Source organism: Erithacus rubecula (genome assembly GCF_903797595.1).
Source record: "Erithacus rubecula genome assembly, chromosome: 2".
Classification (NCBI taxonomy): domain Eukaryota; kingdom Metazoa; phylum Chordata; class Aves; order Passeriformes; family Muscicapidae; genus Erithacus; species Erithacus rubecula.
This window is the reverse complement of record NC_136685.1, coordinates 82,644,063-82,661,254: the sequence shown is the minus strand read 5'-3', so window position 1 is coordinate 82,661,254 and position 17,192 is coordinate 82,644,063. Positions and strand designations below refer to the sequence as shown.

General features: G+C 35.9%; 1 protein-coding gene across 1 annotated transcript in view; it reads right to left on the bottom strand.

Annotated features, from left to right (window-relative positions):
• Nucleotides 1–17,192, bottom strand: part of BABAM2 (BRISC and BRCA1 A complex member 2) — a 161,967-nt gene that overhangs the window by 127,344 nt on the left and 17,431 nt on the right. The window contains exons 3-4 of the mRNA XM_079298010.1: nucleotides 13,600–13,676; nucleotides 1,723–1,817 (exon numbers count right to left, since the gene is read on the bottom strand). Of these exons, the coding sequence (XP_079154136.1) occupies nucleotides 1,723–1,817; nucleotides 13,600–13,676 (172 nt within the window). The remainder of the gene's footprint in view (nucleotides 1–1,722; nucleotides 1,818–13,599; nucleotides 13,677–17,192) is intronic.

Genomic DNA, 17,192 nt, shown 5'->3' with positions numbered 1-17,192 from the left:
GTGAATGCAAAACCAAAGGTACACTGTATAGACCATGGCTGCAAGGTGGGAATAACATGCTCCAACACCATCAGAACAAACTGAAGGTTACATTTACATGGTGAATGCTTCAGCAAGGCATAAGGACCAAAGGAATACTGTTGGCTTGCAGACTTCTTCTTCGGTTTGTTCTAATTACTTTCCAATGGGCTGGTTAATCTCATTATGCAAATGGCTCTTCTTTCCAACAAAAATACATGAAATTTGTTCTGTACTTAGGCAGAACAAAAGCAACACTCCCCAAAAAAAGCATAATTAATGAACAATTTAAGAAAGAAAGAAAAATAAGGATGTTTTTATCTTTGCAGGCTTTCCTGTAAAATACAACTGTTAGTGAGTTCTTTTCACTTGAGAAATATGGCACCATACCCCTCTCAGCAAGCTTCTCCATCTGAACAGCATTTCTGCAAGATGTCCCAAATTACTTTATATCTCATTTGCAATTTATTAATTATTCCTATTTCCAGTACATTAAAAGGTGCTTCTCTTCTTTTAATATCAACTATAAAAAGTAGTTGCTATGTGAACACTTCTCAGGAAGTTGTAAGATTGCAAAATAAATAAGAAAAAGAGGAAAACAAAATTGGTAAATAAAGGAGTGTGAAAACAATTCTAGAATTGCCATAGAAAGAAAAGCTTTTTCTACAAATTGACATAATGAAATAACTGTTCATGAGCACCATGCCTTCTACCTAAAGGAGTTTGCAAGCTTAACAGTGAAATGACCAGAAGAAAACAAATATGACATTCACCTTTTAAAAGTTCTATTAGAGATGTTAAAAAAAATTATGAAAACCAATATAACTTATTATGAGATAAAAGGTAAAACCAAAACCCAACATTTGCCATGTCACACATCAAGGACATGTTCAACCTACACCACAACACATGTACCACAGCACCAACGTCCTTTGGGGAGCTCTGGAGATGTGCTCTAAGTACAAGGGGAGCTGCAGGTGAGGGACCTGCACTGTCTCATTAGTGACTAGTAAGTTTTGAGAGGGAGAAGTATTGTAAAAGCATAAACACTGACAGATTCTTCAAACAAGGCTTTACTATCTAAGGCTAACCATAACTAGTGAACAAAACACTTGCTTTCAGGTTGTGGTGTTTCTTCTTCTGCAGTAATAAGTAATAGTAATAAGGCTGTATAAGAGTATTTTCTCATTTTGTTACTCCCACTTTCTAGAAGGTCATTTCTTTGTCCAGATAACCCTAACAGACGTGAGCAGATAGCTTTCTTTGATGAAGTGGTTCCGAGAACATATTAATTGGATATATCCTTCCTCAACAGAAAACAAATCAACAATGTGACACCAAATTACACTACTTTATTTCAGAGATAAATGCTTTTAAAGAAAAAATTTATCAACCTTTTTTTTTCTGAGACAGACATTTAAGATGGTCATATATTAAATAGGCATATTTTTACAAATATTCTAAGTAACTATTATAAAAATGATATTGTCTTGATTAAAATGCTTTAAACTCTGTCTCCCCTCCACTTATGGATTCAACTTTAAATCACTTTAGAAAGCAATGTGCTTACATTCAAAATACCAGTGAGATAAAAGGTGTTTCTTCTTTATTTTGCATTGTTATAAAATTCCTGTTGCTGAAGCTATTCTAAAAAAGCGAAGTCTTTCTGCAAGGTGTAAGGTTCTCAAACAGTAAAGTACTCACATGCAAGGCAGAAGGATCTGGCAAAAACTCAGCATCCTCTCCAAAGATAAAATCTGGTGGCAAGTCAGGATAGTGAGCATTAAAAATTATATCCCCTGAAAAGCAATAAAAGAAAACATTATTTGCACTTTTATGTATGCGCTTACAAATAAAAAAATAAAATAATAACATACCAACACACATTTTTTAAGATAGAATTTGACAGCTACATTCCATATATTTCATGTATACATCCATATAATTTTTACAAAAAATTCACATGCAAGATAAGCATCAGATGTTTTGGGGGATGAAGTCAAATTCCTGAGGCACAGCTTCTTCCTCCTCTGCAAGCAATGAAACGTGAAATACATTATTGCTTTGTATCTCAAATGGCAATTCAAACACTATTGGGGCTTGCCTCAAAACACCGAGTCAGAAAAGTGATCTTGTTTTAATAAAAAGTACCATATTTACATGGCTGTGCTTTGCCTAATAAAAGTCAATTTAAAATTACAAAGGTCACGACTTCCAAAATACCAGAGCTTTTAAAAATTAGTAGCACTTACTCCCTCTTTTCTCCACACCACCGCCAACTCTTAGAAGGGAAAATACACAGTTCAATAGGAACCATTCCAACTACCCAAATTCTGGCTAAGAGAAATGCAATATTGCAGATTTAAATGGAGAGATGAAAATTAACTGAAAATATAAGACTTCATCACAGCTTGGCACTGAGCTCTCATCTTGCCAATGTCATGAGATAAGCAATTAAAAGAAATTTGGGTTCTAGTATTCCACTAGTACACATACTTCAGAGTTCATATAGATCAAGAGGTGGTAATATGTATCTTAGCTTTCCAAAAAACCCACCCACTGTTCAATAAAAAAAAATTAAAAATAAAAGTAAGTGCTTCTAGCCTTACTTGTATACTTCTCCATCGTTCTTTATGAAAATATGAAAGATTAAATGAGCTTTTGCATAAAACAGATTTATAAGGTAGGAGACATTAGAAAAAAAGACTGCCTACTATGTGTTATGACTCGTTTAAAATCCACACGGCAAAGTATAACCAGCATGGAAATCCTTATAAACAATTCTGTTCAGAGGAAGTTACACCACTTTTCTTTCTTAAAAAATTGTGAATGCAGAACAGGAGAAAATAATTAGATGAACAAATCTCGCAAAGCCACATCGCTGGCTTGGTGATGTCACCATCTCAAGGCATTTCACATGACAGTTTTAATTGCAGGTATTCTTTAAACTTATCTTGGCCTTAGCTGGAAGCAAGGATGCCATGAAGATTAATTGCAGAGGATGAAGGCTCATGAGCAAGAAGGCACTGGCCAGTCTGGGGTAGGTATTCCCTACAGCTTGGCTCCAAATCACAAACTCACTGATCATGCGACGAGTAGAACACAGTGTGGGTTTCTGCTGTCCACACTCCCACCTTCCTTTCACAGCTGTCAGGAGCACGTGTAAGTGTGGTGTGCAGAAAATAGCAGAGGTCGGCCAGTTAAAATTCCCAACACACTCAAAATAAAAATAAAACCTTGCATTTCATTTAAAATTCATTTAAAAGAACGAAACGGGCACCAGTCTTGGAGGAAAATGCATAAAATTGCAACAGAAAATGCATCTATATTAAGTAAGAGAAAGTAATTCCTAGATTGCCTAAACTGCAATACAGCACTGAAGAATTCAAAAAAGTTCATGTTTACTAGATTGGATAGCTCCTACACCACCACAATGCAACCCTTTTCTTGATATTTACTGCAATTAAAATGTCATGCATGGCTCCTTTCAACAACCTCATCAATTTCTACATAAGGAGCAGTGAACTTGAGATCACGTAGTAAAGGAGATTCACCTCAGTACATTCTTTGACTGAGTTTTGAAAGAGGTATGTTAGTTATAACTCAGAACACAGCACAGTGATAAAGCTTGGCCCATGACTTAGGCAGCCCAATGCTACTCCAAAGGAAAGGACTGTACCTGCACTTCTGCCATGTTCCTATGTGAATCTAAGTAACCCATTTAGCACTCACATCGCAGGTGCTAGCTGCATGCTTTTCATTCTCTGCATTCCTGCTTTAACAGGGCTGCTGAACCAGAGTAGATAGATATTTCTACAGCTCAACTCACTTAAGAGCTGCACTCCAACTACACACATACTAAAAAAAGCTACTCAGAATAAAAGAAGGATCAAAGTAACAGCATATTTTTGATGTTACACCTCCATATTTGATAAGTGGAAAACTATTACAGAACTCTACATCACGAGGCAGCTTCAAGACTCTGCCTGAGTAGTGAGATCAGCAATAAATCATATCCACCTCTATGAGCTGCACAGTAAGGGGTGAGCCCCAGGAAAGCTGTGGCAGTAGGTGCAATATGGAGTTTTAAGTAGGTACAAACTCTTTCATTTCACAGAGTGAACTCATAGCAATTCCCAGAATACCATTATATGCAGTGCTCAATATAACAGTGAATTAAAGTTGGCATTATTAGTTTAACATGCTAAAAGGTAAACTGTGGTTCAGGCCAGCTGCATATGCCATGCAATGATTCATGCTGGGGGACAAGGGACATGTGGAGATGGTACCCTTCTCTTTTGACCACTCAGCTGTGACGCGTGGTCACACCCTAGGTCAGGCACATCACCTTGCAGATGGAAATAACAATTTATTACCTATCTCACATGCTCGTATTTGCTCTTTACCACCCTCTGTCAAACCATGCATCCACTAAATATCAGTGGCATTATGTGTGCTTATCCACAGTGAAAGGCCAACAATGCAGATATTCGAATTTTGAAAGTGCTCGTGACCTACTGATACCAAGGAACTATTCCCGTACAACGGACACAATCCAGAGTAAAAATTAACATTGCAATATTTGATTTTCTGTTCATAATTATTTATATTTGCTAAAATTGCTTCTGCTTGTCCAGGGCAACATGCCAAAAATTCAAATTTCCAAGTCCTTTCAATAAAAGTCACTTTGAGACCAAATACATCAATATTAATGTCAATGATTATATCAAGATTATTTTTCCTACAGTGTATTCAGTCTCCAAAGGCCACATGTTATATAGGTTCTCCAGGTTTTAGAACAAATAAAACTAGTATTTCAATGTCAGTTAATAGTACATTCACAAAACACTATTGCTCAGACCATACTCAAAATATTTTACAACCCTATGGAAACTAAAAGCGAAGCTGCTGTTCTTATGTTCTAACTAAACAGAAATGTATCATTTATGCCCTCCTTCTTACAGTAACATAGGTTTTTATCCAACTGTAAACCCTAATTTATTCTGCTACAATCAAACCTCACACAGGCTGGCTGACAATTTAATAGAGACAAAGAAATACAGAACAAAATATTGTTTCCACTTTAATGTTAACAATTCAAAAAGAGCAGTGATTTTCCATCATCCTTGGCTTAATTCTGGAAGTTAAAGACAGCATCTTGCTATTAAAGATTCCACCTTAGAACTGATTCTTAACATATTTAAAAAAGAAACATTCCCTCAGCCAAATCTTGTAAGTCTCACTTCTGCCATGAATCCAAAGTCATTCAGCTAGTTCCTAAAACAAAATAAAAAGGAACCATTTCTTTAACCACATCAAACATTCATACACATCACCCCCAGTCTCTCCAACTTCTCTGCTCTGTGCTCTCCCCTTTCATACAGTCTCACATATGACTTGCCCAATTTACATACCAGAACAGAAGAGGTAACACCTTTGTCTCTAAAAGGCTTAGGCACCAATGAGGGTGTTTGCCCTAATCACAGCTATGAGGAATGAACTATTTTCCCAAATTACAGTAGCAAAACCACACAGTAACAAATCAGATTATATATTAAGAGAATCCATCCCAAAGCAGAGTTTTGTTCTTGTTAAATATCAAAACCGGGGGAAACTAAAACTGCAGTTAATAGTTTGCTTGGCAAGGCTATGCCACATAAATAAAAAATGCTTCTTTACACTCAAATAAAAGGTATTTAGATGGAACAATGCAAATTTGATTTTACTTCACATAAACGTTAACACTAGCCTCTGCAGGAAGCTTACAAAATACAAGGTGCTAAATGTTTTGAATCACAAATTAACAGTTTGTCTTGACCTGCTAGAAATAGCTGTTTTTATAACAAGTACTGTATTTAATGCCTGCATGATATTATCTGTTGCTTACCCCTTCAAATAAACTGTGCTGAGGCAAAAAAAATTAACACTTTTAGCCAATAAAGTAATTTGCAACATTACTGTGCTTAGAGTTTGAGAACAGTTACCATTTTAACCTTGGAGGAAAAAAAAAAAAAAAAAAAAGAAAAAATCTATATAATATTGCATTCTCTGCTCTTCTCACCCAAATTACACAAATACTCTTCTTCTTCAATCCTCAGCACAAGTTTCAAGTTTTGCATACGCTTCAACTCATTTGTCCTTATTCCCTTGACGAAAGCCAACTGTGTGGTGCTCCACTGTACTACTGACCATGACCAGTGTAAGAGCAAGGCAAGCAAAACCTTCATACTCAGACCATACTTATCTCATTGTTGTAGATATACCAGCCAATAATTACTTTGATGGAATTACATTTCCAATTATCCAAAAATATTACTTTCTCTTCCCTTCTTTCTCCTCAGGCAAATAGCATTAAATGTTGAAATGTTTTACTTCACAGAACTTCAAAAGAAAAGTTAATTTGCTCCCCACAGACAAAAAGATAGAAATATTAATACTTAAATCTATAATTTCTTTTAAAAACCACATGGGCTGTTCTTTTCTCATCTATCAAAATGCAGAAGCAAATCTAACAGAGGAGTAAGAATTGACTACAAGCAAGACAGGTGTTTCTCAGCAAGAAACTGAGAAATTTCTAAAATCCCTACAATCACTTTCCACTGGCCTATCCAGTTATTTCTCTCCAGGTAATTTAATTTTTGGGGTATTTTTCTTCTTTTTTAAATCATACTATAAATTTGTAGTACTGAAAAATGTTGTGCTAGGAGTGCCACAGCATGAACATCCCTATTTAACCAACAGCAGCAAAATTAGGAAGCAGCCCACCAGTTAACTTCCTAAACTCTGTTTTTGAAAGCATATCTATATGCTTCAGTTTTTTCTGACACCAAGAATTTCTAAGTCAGCATAAGTATGTAGAATAAACACGTGTGGCCACTGAAACCTAGAGTAAGACCAATTTGAATGGAATTTGCTACGATGGAGATCAACCCATTTGACTTTCAAGAAATGCAAATGCAACTTGATCACGAAATGCATTCACAGATAATAAGGCAACTGCTGAAGCAAGAGACCAAACTATGTGCAGAGTCAGCTCTGGGAAAATACAGAAAGTGCTCTTGTTGAGTATTAAAAAGGAAAAACCAGTAGAATTATATTATTCATCAATTCAAAAATTATAACCTGTCTCTTCTAGTAGCCATGCAAACTGTAGACAAGAACCACTGATCAGTCTCTTCTATAAACAAATTCTTACCTAAACCAGCCAGTTTTAATTGTCTTTATAGATACAAAAATAATTAGTTACTCACTGCAACCAAGATACTAAGTCAGTGCAGTGAGCAGCATGAAAGGCTTTAAATTAACTAAATGCAGACCTGCCTGGAATCCTGATCACTGAATTCCATGCTAAAAAATTTGCTCTGCAGGCTTTAAGTCAAAAACAATAATGTAATACCTACAGAACCCTTTTCTAATTGGTTGGCAAGAAAGATCCGTTCCTGAAATGACAATAATACTTGTTAAATACAAAAATACTACTACTGAAAAAAGATACATGAGTAATTCTATTTTGCTGTGGTTGTGCTGCTGCCAGACTGTTCTCACAAGTAAATGATGGATTTGAGCTTAATTTCTGACTTGATGTGTGTATCAAGATATCAGAAAAAGAAAGGCAAAAAAGTCAGCTTAAAGACTCAAAACCATCTCATAATAGAGGAACAATTTGAAAAAAAAAATAAATTGATTGCATTAGAAAAAAACCAATTTCTCAGCACCTCTGTGACACTTCAGAAGAAATCCTAGCTACTTCACCCCACACAAGGCTTTGAAAGACTAAGCCTCCATAAAGCTGGTACAGTTGATTAAACCAAGTTGTTTAGTCTCATTTGAGATGTCTCAGGGCACATTTATGGCAGCTATGCCACATGGTTTTCAGAGAGATCAGTGCCTTGTGGGTTAGAAGCTGAAAAGGCCAAGCAAGGTATTCTAGGGAACCTCGGAGTTAAGACAACTATAGTTAGGTTGGTGAATCAAGTCCCACTTTTACAACAGAAGAAGGAAGTACATAGGGAGAATTTGCAGGATGTTAATTTAAATATTGGGCAAAGGATTGCAGGTGTGGGCCCCTTTTTCTTTAACTTCAACTGACAAATGCTGCTGTAGGAGGAAAAAAAAAGCGCTGTACAACAACAGAAAGTATGTTATTTAGTAAAGTGGGCAAATCTGCAAAAATTGAGTAACATTAAGAAAACTGGATCCAAAGCTGAGCAAGAAGGCCTCAAGACAATCTCAGTAACTTGCTGCTTCTGTAGCTGGACAACTACTTTTTCAGAAATCATAGTATTAGAATTGAAGTGGACAAAGATGAGAACAACAGATAATTCAAGATGGGATAAGATACCGGTAGAAATTAAAGCCAGGTGACACTGGAGAAATTAAAACAGAGACACCGGGTAGGTGAGAAAAGGAAAGGTGAAGGCAAAGGATAAATAGATTTAAGCAACTGGACCTGAGACCACCACCAGTATGTGCAGCCCAAACAGGCAAAAAATGGAGGAAAGAGCAAGGTAGCTCAGTGGCAATACCACTGAGGAGACCTAATATAAAATCTTTTAAGCCTCTCTAAGTCCACAGTTGTATATAGATACTTCTAAGATCACTTCCCTTGATAAACAAATATGTTGACTTACAACTGCAAAATCTTCTGTAATTTACTTGCTCAAGGGAAGTCCAGAACGTAAGAAAAAGTGAACAAAGAACCCAAGTAAGAGGAAAGGGGTTTATTTAAAAGGGGAAAATATTGTAAACTTTGTATTCAAAGAAGAAATATGCTGGATTAGACTCTCTCTTGATACTCTCATTAGGTATATTCGTTACAGAACAAACAGGTTACTGAGGGAAAAATATTTATTACTCCTGTCATATAAATCAACACTCAGCCAAACTTCAGAAAACATATTGCCTGGAAAAATCTTTGGTAAGTTGCATGACCCTGCAAAAAGACATTTATCACACAGGTAAGGATAACACCTAGGTGTTTCATCTAAGTGAAAATCTGAATTACAGCAATCAGTAAGTCCTTCCCATAAGAGCCACAACCTAAATAGAGCCTGTGTAAAATAACCTAATGGTGCAAAAAACACTAACACATGCACTGCAGCAACATACTTATGAGAATCTTAAATCTTACAGTAACTTGAAAAAATCATTTTTACAATTGTTTATTGGCACAATAAACAAATGTTTAGCAAATAACTTGGCAAAGCAGCCTTTAAAGGGGCAATAAGGAGGTCGGGCTCTTCTCTATGTTTATCCTTTTGTTTGTTCTTAATTACTTTCTTAAAATAGAAATCCACAAGAAGACTGAATGAAATTACTGAAAGAGTTCCATCACAGTAATATAAACAGATGAAATTTTGTACCATGTATTATGGGCAATATTCTTAGAGTGGTTAGGCAGCAAGACTGATTTCCTCCTTTAAGGCACATAACTAAAAGGAGTAAGAATCTAACAAACAAAAATCAGAAGCAAAAAATGAAAAACTAAGCTTCAAATGAGACAAAGGAAATGTTCTTCAGGATCAAGGAAACCAAAGTGGTGGCAGTAGAACTCAGAGCTATAATCCACTCACATAAAAACAGTGAAAATCAGACAGAAGATGAAAATACTAGAGTTCAAGAGGCCACAGAGAACAGTAGCATTGCAAGGGCAACACATTGTTTAATCGCTGTGAAATTCCAGATGACAGCACTCAAGGACAGAGAGGGAAGGAGGCATCAGTGCCTGAAAAAGAAAATGTGAAGAGCAAAAGCAAACAAAAAAAGTCAGATTCCCTACAAGCAGCAATGCAAGCTTGAGTGAAAATGGAAAGCCAAACCCAAGATATTCCAAGGTTTTCTGGGAAAAAAATGTAATTTTATTATAAATGGCACGTTTTAATTATAAGGACTATTGCAGCTTATAATGACAATTTCTGCTGGTATCTGCATTGATGTTTTATTAACTAAGACTGAAATATCTGCTAGAGTTACAAAACACTTCACCTCAAAATACACAAATACTTCCTCAGAAAGAATAGTGAATTTTTCTGAGCAGATACTGCAGTCCAGTTAGCAATACCACACAAAGTCAGTTTTGTCCTAGAAACACAGATTCAACCTCTTACAAGGTATTACAGACAGTCTTCCTGAAATTAAAACTCCAGTTAAGAACTCTGAAAAATTCAACTACAGAAGAAAGCGTGGAGTTTAATGCAACAACATTGAGTACTGGATGAACTAATAAAAATAATATGGCCATCTTAGATTTTAACTGACAGTCTAGCAAGACTAGGCTCAAGTTTTCTAAATATCCCCACCATGAAAACAAACAAAAAAATATTTCCCTTACAGAAGCAAATAAAGTAAAGAGCCTCCCTGAAAGCATCACTTTGAAGTGCGATGGAAGACAATTAGTATGACAAACTAATTTATCTGGAACACTAGCACTAGTATTTTCTCCAGTATAAAACTGTGGGTATCTCCCAGGTCCCTGTCTGGAGCTGAGTAACTGTTCATTGTAACATTCCAGCAGCTCTGCATACTTGCACAAGTAAGATGAAGGAGACATCTTAAAAATACAAAACCCCATTAAACAGCCAACAAGCCATTCTGAAGTCACATGTTTGCTCCTATCAAAGCTTACAATACAATTATTTTACACTACAGGTAGTTAACCTTGCCTGCCTTTCTCCTTTTCTGAGAAGCTGTGAACTTTCTGATCTTTTGGAAAACAGGAATGCACTGTGCAGTTACACTTCCCTAAAGCTGCACACCAACAGTTTCCAGCACACTGGGGTTCTACAAGGGTGCCTGTGCAGTGGCAGCGGTTATGATTGATGATATGCAAAGACCTAATCAGTTGCAAAGAGGATGCAACACAAACCACAGAGGAACTACACACTTCAGCCTGTATTTGGTACCACATCTGAAGCCCATACACTGGAGATCCTGAGTGCTTTCAGCCAATCTTTTTACTCTGGCAGATTTCACAACGTTCCTTTGCAGAAATATTCTGCCCCTGAAAGATAGCATATCTAGCAACAGCCTACAACAAAGTATCTAAACATCTCTGTGTGCACACTATGGCTGTCTTCCCCTGCCATCATCACAGATCTAAGCACAAAATTATTAAAGCTTTCTTGAATTCTGCTCACATCACCATTTATTCCACATGCTGTGAGACTTAATGATTCATAGCATTTTCAAACATGTAACACTGAAATGTGGAGGATTATTATTACTTGAATTCACAGCTATTATTAGACACCTCCCTGAAAAAGATACACTTGTTTACACTATTTTCAGTTGTCTTTGATAAAATATGTAACATGCATTGTTGGGTTTTTTTGCTTAATTGTATATGTGATACAAAAAATATAAGAACACAGGAGAAAAACCCCCAGATTTCTTGATACTGAAATTCAATGCATATTCCATAATTATATTTCTAAGGACTTTAACTGGACTACAGTCATTTAATGTATTAATATAGTCTTTATGCCTGTGCACTTTTATATGGGCATTTTAGTCTATCCATTTTCTTTTATGAATCGGCAACAGCTTCAGTCTCTACTTGAAATAAGACTTACATCTCTCAGAATGTATAAAGATGGCTCTAAATAAGGTAAGATGGTCCCATAGAGCATGATACCACTCTATAAAGCATGTGAAACTTATTTTGACTTGATCAAGTCATCAAACAGACTTAAATGGAATCTACTACACATTGCAGAACACATCAAGACTCAAGAGGTTGAGTTTACTACACATTTTAACAATTTTTTAAATAAAACTTGTACCTGGGAGGGCAGTTGGCTTCATACAATACAGCCATTACTTACAAGAAGTAATGAAGTACCCTTTCTTTTCTCTTAGAATGATTACTAGCTAGGACTTAAATCTTCCAATTTTATTTTGTGAGAAAGAATAATTAGTAAGCCTCTGGAGCCACAATTTAATATATTTAGAAAAGTCAAAATTGCTATAGTGGGCTGATAGATGAGCCTGGCTCCTCTCTTTAACATCTGAGTAAGGTTCCAGACCAACTTTCTTACAACTTTCCTTACAGGTGCCAAATGGAAGCTTTAATGTACTTCCAGACTATAAGGAGCTCATTTGTGTTGATTTCTGTTCACAGATGAATAAGGACTTCCAGTGCATGACACAAACAAACAAAAAATCTGCAGAAGGAATACAGTAAAATTCTTAATACTTACAATGTCTTGGAGAGCTACAGCCTGTGTATGATGCAGTCTAAATGGATAATATCAAAGCAGTGTTTCAAATGTTTACCATTTCTGTTCACAGCAAGTACCTGTTTCCCCAGAAAGCATACTTTCACAGACTCACAGGATAGCTAAGGCTGGACAGCCCTACTGGATACTGCCTAGTCTGATCTGTCATCTCAGCACAGGGCAAACTCAGGAGATTGCTAAGGGTCACATCCAGCTGGGTTCTGAATAGCCCCAAGGAGGGAGATACAAAAACTACACAAGCTCTGAACACAATCTGTTCCACTTTGGACCACCTTTGCAAAATAATTTTTATTGTGTTTGAATGGAATTTTCTACATTTGAATTTGTGACCATTTCCCTTCACCGACTGTCACTGAGAAGAGCCAGGCTCCTTCATTTATCCCCATCAGGTATTTACAAACATTGGTTTTGCCCTGAGCTTTCTTTTCTGAAGAACCCCCAGCAATTCTGGCCTTTCCTCATACAACATATCCCCCAATTCTTGGTCATCTTTGTAGTCTTTTGCTGTACTCATTGCAGGTGTCCATGTTGCTCTGGTAACAGACAGACCAGAATTGAACATAGCACTCAAGACGTGGCTTTACCAGAGGTGTCCTAAAACCATAAATGCCAAGCTTTGCATTTTACTTTATCTGAAAATCTTCATGTTCTTTAATTTTTCAGTTGTTAGAGATAAAAACAACACAACCATTTTTCAGCAGTTCATGTATTTAGAAAACATTACTTTCTAAAAACATAGAAAAGCAAATTTTATTCTAAACCTTTGAAACAAAACACAAACTAAGACAAACAGAACATACACTGAGTGGGCAAATGAACTAGCTATCTACAGGTTCTCTAAGCATAAAGATGATTTAACAATACAACTAAATTAGAAAAAATCAAATTCACATTTCTCTAATCTGGTTAATTATACTAGTCATTGTTTAAAGATATCTAATAAAATAACAGACTAACATCTTTTACTGGAGCTTAATAAAGAATTATTCCTAAAAGAGACAGAAAGAAACAACACAAAACATACACAACTTATAAATTAATCTAAAAATGGTCATGAGATTGTCTTAGTCATAACATTTTATTAGAAATACCAGGAGTGTAGGTTGTGACTTTTGGCTTTTAGAACTCATTTTTCAAAACTGTAGCCTCACAGAAGCCTTTAAACTTATCTTAAATATTACATATTCTTGATAGTTGCATGTTCTTGGAACTGAAGCTTTAAGAGAAAACAACAAACACCTGTATCTCAGAACTAAGTTAGTTAGACAGACACACTGGAAAATTAGAGAGACATGGAACACTGAAAGAAAAGCCAAAATGCAGCTGCAAGATTTTTTTAACTTACATTTGAGTGTTTCTCCTGCGTAAGGGATATGTAGTTTAAAACGATCACAGCTGGGTCCGGGGGTCAAGGATGTACAGCTAAAAATGAAGATAAGAGAAGAAAGAATGTGCTAAGCAGTTACAGATGGTAGCAAACACTAACATTATTCTACAGGATACAAATGACTAATAGCAAAGATATTGTGACTACTAGAAATACTCATCCTTACGATTCTGAGAAAGAAGAAAAACTGGGAAAGATGCAGGAGGCCCACTCTCTTTTGATCAGCACTTCTCACAATAGCATAAGAAATGTTAAGATTTGTGCCAACTCTCTCTCATTTTATAAGGAAAACATATATGCAAAATGCTCTGGTTTGAATGTGTAATCAGAATGCTCTCAATTAGTCAGTCAAAGCCATCAAGTTCTCCACTTTGTATGAATTTTGCAATTCACATCTCTGTATGTCACAGCAACATGGTTACCTGTTCCCTATCCCTGTGACCCATATAACTGGGATCAATCTTAATTTTAAGCCACCAACATTTATTATTTTTTTATCTATTGTAACATTAAAGCTTTCCCTTGTGTATAATTCTCACAGTAGCCTTCAAGAGGGCAAGTTTCAGAATCAGCTACCTGAGGCTATAACAACTGAGCATGTATGTTTTTGGTCTGTGACTCTCCTGCTTATCTGGAGCACTGGAACAGCAGTCGGGCCTCATGGTGGTAAGTGAGCATTTCATAAATAAAAAAGTCACTAGAAAACTGTTCAGTGTCTAGGGCAGAGATGATCAACCTTTTCATAGCTTTTAGGTCATAGACCAAAATTTGCAAATAAAAAATCTCAAAATCTCAGCTTCCAAAGAAGCAACAGGGACACACGTTCTTTCACTGGCAGGAACAGTCTCTCTGCTGTGGGCTGCTGGGCATGCGGTGAGTACCAGGAGCAAAAACACTGGAAGCCCTTAGAAGTTCATTGCTTTATGTTTCTAGGGATCTTGATTGCCCTTAATCTTCTTGTCAGTCTAACATTATTGAGAACTGTTCACAGCCCCAGCACAACTGTTGCAAACCACCTAAAAATCAAAGCATACTGGTTAACTCTAAGAAAAACACTGAGTAATAAGAAGGGTAGACAAAGGTAAAATAACTTGACTAAACTTATATATCAGATCCCTGGTAGAGCTCTGATACACACCACTCTCAGCATATTGAAACAAAACCCACATTTACTGGGCTATACACACAACCAAAAGCAGTAAGATGGGTAGGCCAGAAAATTGCAAAAAATTCTGATCCTACCTTGTCAGAAACAACATCATAACTCCTGCAGCTCTATCTATCACACTGCAAAAAAGGCATCAGGACAAATGGAACAATCTTAATTCTCACTCACATACTCAAAACAGTTCAGAGAGCCATTTCTCTCCAGTGCTGGCTCTAGAGTCTCTTTTCCTCTTTCCACTTGGACGTTATGGAAACCATATGCACTAACTTCAGACTCATTATATTCAGTGAGCTACATTTACTACAGTCAAATTTGTGCCTGCATGTAGCTTCCTCAAAAAGAAGAAACTATGAAACTACAGATCAATTAACTTAGATGGAGTTTCCACAGAAATACTAGAAAATATAAGCAAACTACTTATGTGCAGCTAGAATCTAGGAGAGATAGAACTAAGAGCCACATGCAGTCAAAAAACTAAACTGATTCAGCAATAATACACCATATTTTTTCAATATCACTACAGAAATTATATAACTGTCCTTTCAAATCAAAAGGAGGAAACACATCTATCCTGTCCTGTCCTTGCCTTAGAAAGGTTTTTGCAACATCTTTTGAGAGTATCATGAGAAGCAATCTAGAACGACATAATTTAGATTAAAATTATCTACTATCAGGTGTGTGCAGACTTGAATGGAAAGATTAGTTCAAAAAAAGATTAGTTCACATCTTGCTTCAACCAGGAAGAATGACCTGACTTGGTTTTCATCTGCTAGAATAACGCTTTGCATTTTATTGAAAGACTGATGATGGAAAAGAAATGATGCTTTGTGAAACCTGCTGATGATACAAATGTGAAAGGGAATACAGAATGTTGGACAATAGGACCAAAGCTGAAATATGTTTTGATTTAATGGTTGCACTATTTATCTTTAAATTTCATCTAGGTAGGGCTTATCAAGAGAAGTAAGCATCACCAGCCTGACCAGGAATAAAATCAACTTAAGAATACAAAAGATTGGATCCCTAGTGCAACAGAAAAAAGGGATATAATTATTTTCCAAACAGAACTTTTTTAATAGGTGAGAACAGCAAAATGGGAGTGCCCACTGTTAGGCTAACACTATTAGCCACTGTTTAATGTCTGTGGATGACTTTAACAGATATACAGACATTATTAGCTACTTCTAAATAATTTCAATGGCTTACATTAGGTATAAGGCCAATTCGAGGAAGCATACAAAAAAAAGGCAAGATAAGAACACCTTTTCAAATTCTAAAATATCTCTGCAACATCATTTAATATTTAATGAAAATTTCTTTCAAATATCACAGGTCACAGTCTGAGACATATCTTAAATACCATCAAAATTACACTGTTGTTAGCTTTTCAACAGACATAAAAATTTCTGATCCTGTAAATACCCTACAATCTTTTCTTTTAGCACAATGGGCCATTTGGAAATACTTAGGGAAAGTATAATATTCTTTAAAATTAAAATAAAAGCCTTATTTAATGGTGAATGTCCCTAAAAGCAATACTAAGTACTTTTCCTATATTATTACACTGCACTAGAGATGCTTTTAATTTTATTGGTCTAGAAATGATAGAAAGTGACAGTATTAACATTTTTTCCCCCAAATTGCTCTGGCTGGGCTGCACAAGAGACTTCAATAAATGCAATAGGCTAAGCAACCAAGCAGAAATATTATATACGTCCATTTGAAAGGAGGCAATTTCTTTTTAGAATAAACAGCAAAAGAACAAAACTCCTAAGGCAAACCAAAACTTTGGTATATGTAGGCATCTACGTGTGACCTTATTTCAACAGAAAGCCCCAAGTAATGGCTTGACTATGGACATTATCTCCTCCTTGGATTTCCTTAACACACACAACCTCTCAAAATCATATACATGTCTGACCCTGAAACATGACCTCTGTCTTTTTCAAAATGTAAGACTTCTGTTTTTTGGAAATGTGATCTTTTCCTTAATGTGGTCCACAGAGAAGTAACACTTGAAACGGAATTACTTGTAACAAAGTCTTTCAAAGATTATTTGTTATCCTTTCTTTACAGGGAATTGACATACAGGACAATAATATCTGGTTTTGAAACTTAATGTCATAAGCTGACTCTATCTCCTGATACATGAGTATGCTATCTCCCTCTTTATTAATAGTAAAATATTACACTGGCTTGCATTTATTAATCTAAGTAATAATATTTTACATAAGAAAGACACTGAAGCAGGAATTAATGCTCTGTTTCTCAGAGCAGTGATATATCTTAAGTCTTCATAAGATGATTAATGCTATACCACAAGATCTCCCACAATGGTTTCCCTACTGAAATAATAAAGAATCATCAACTTGAAAAATTTCTG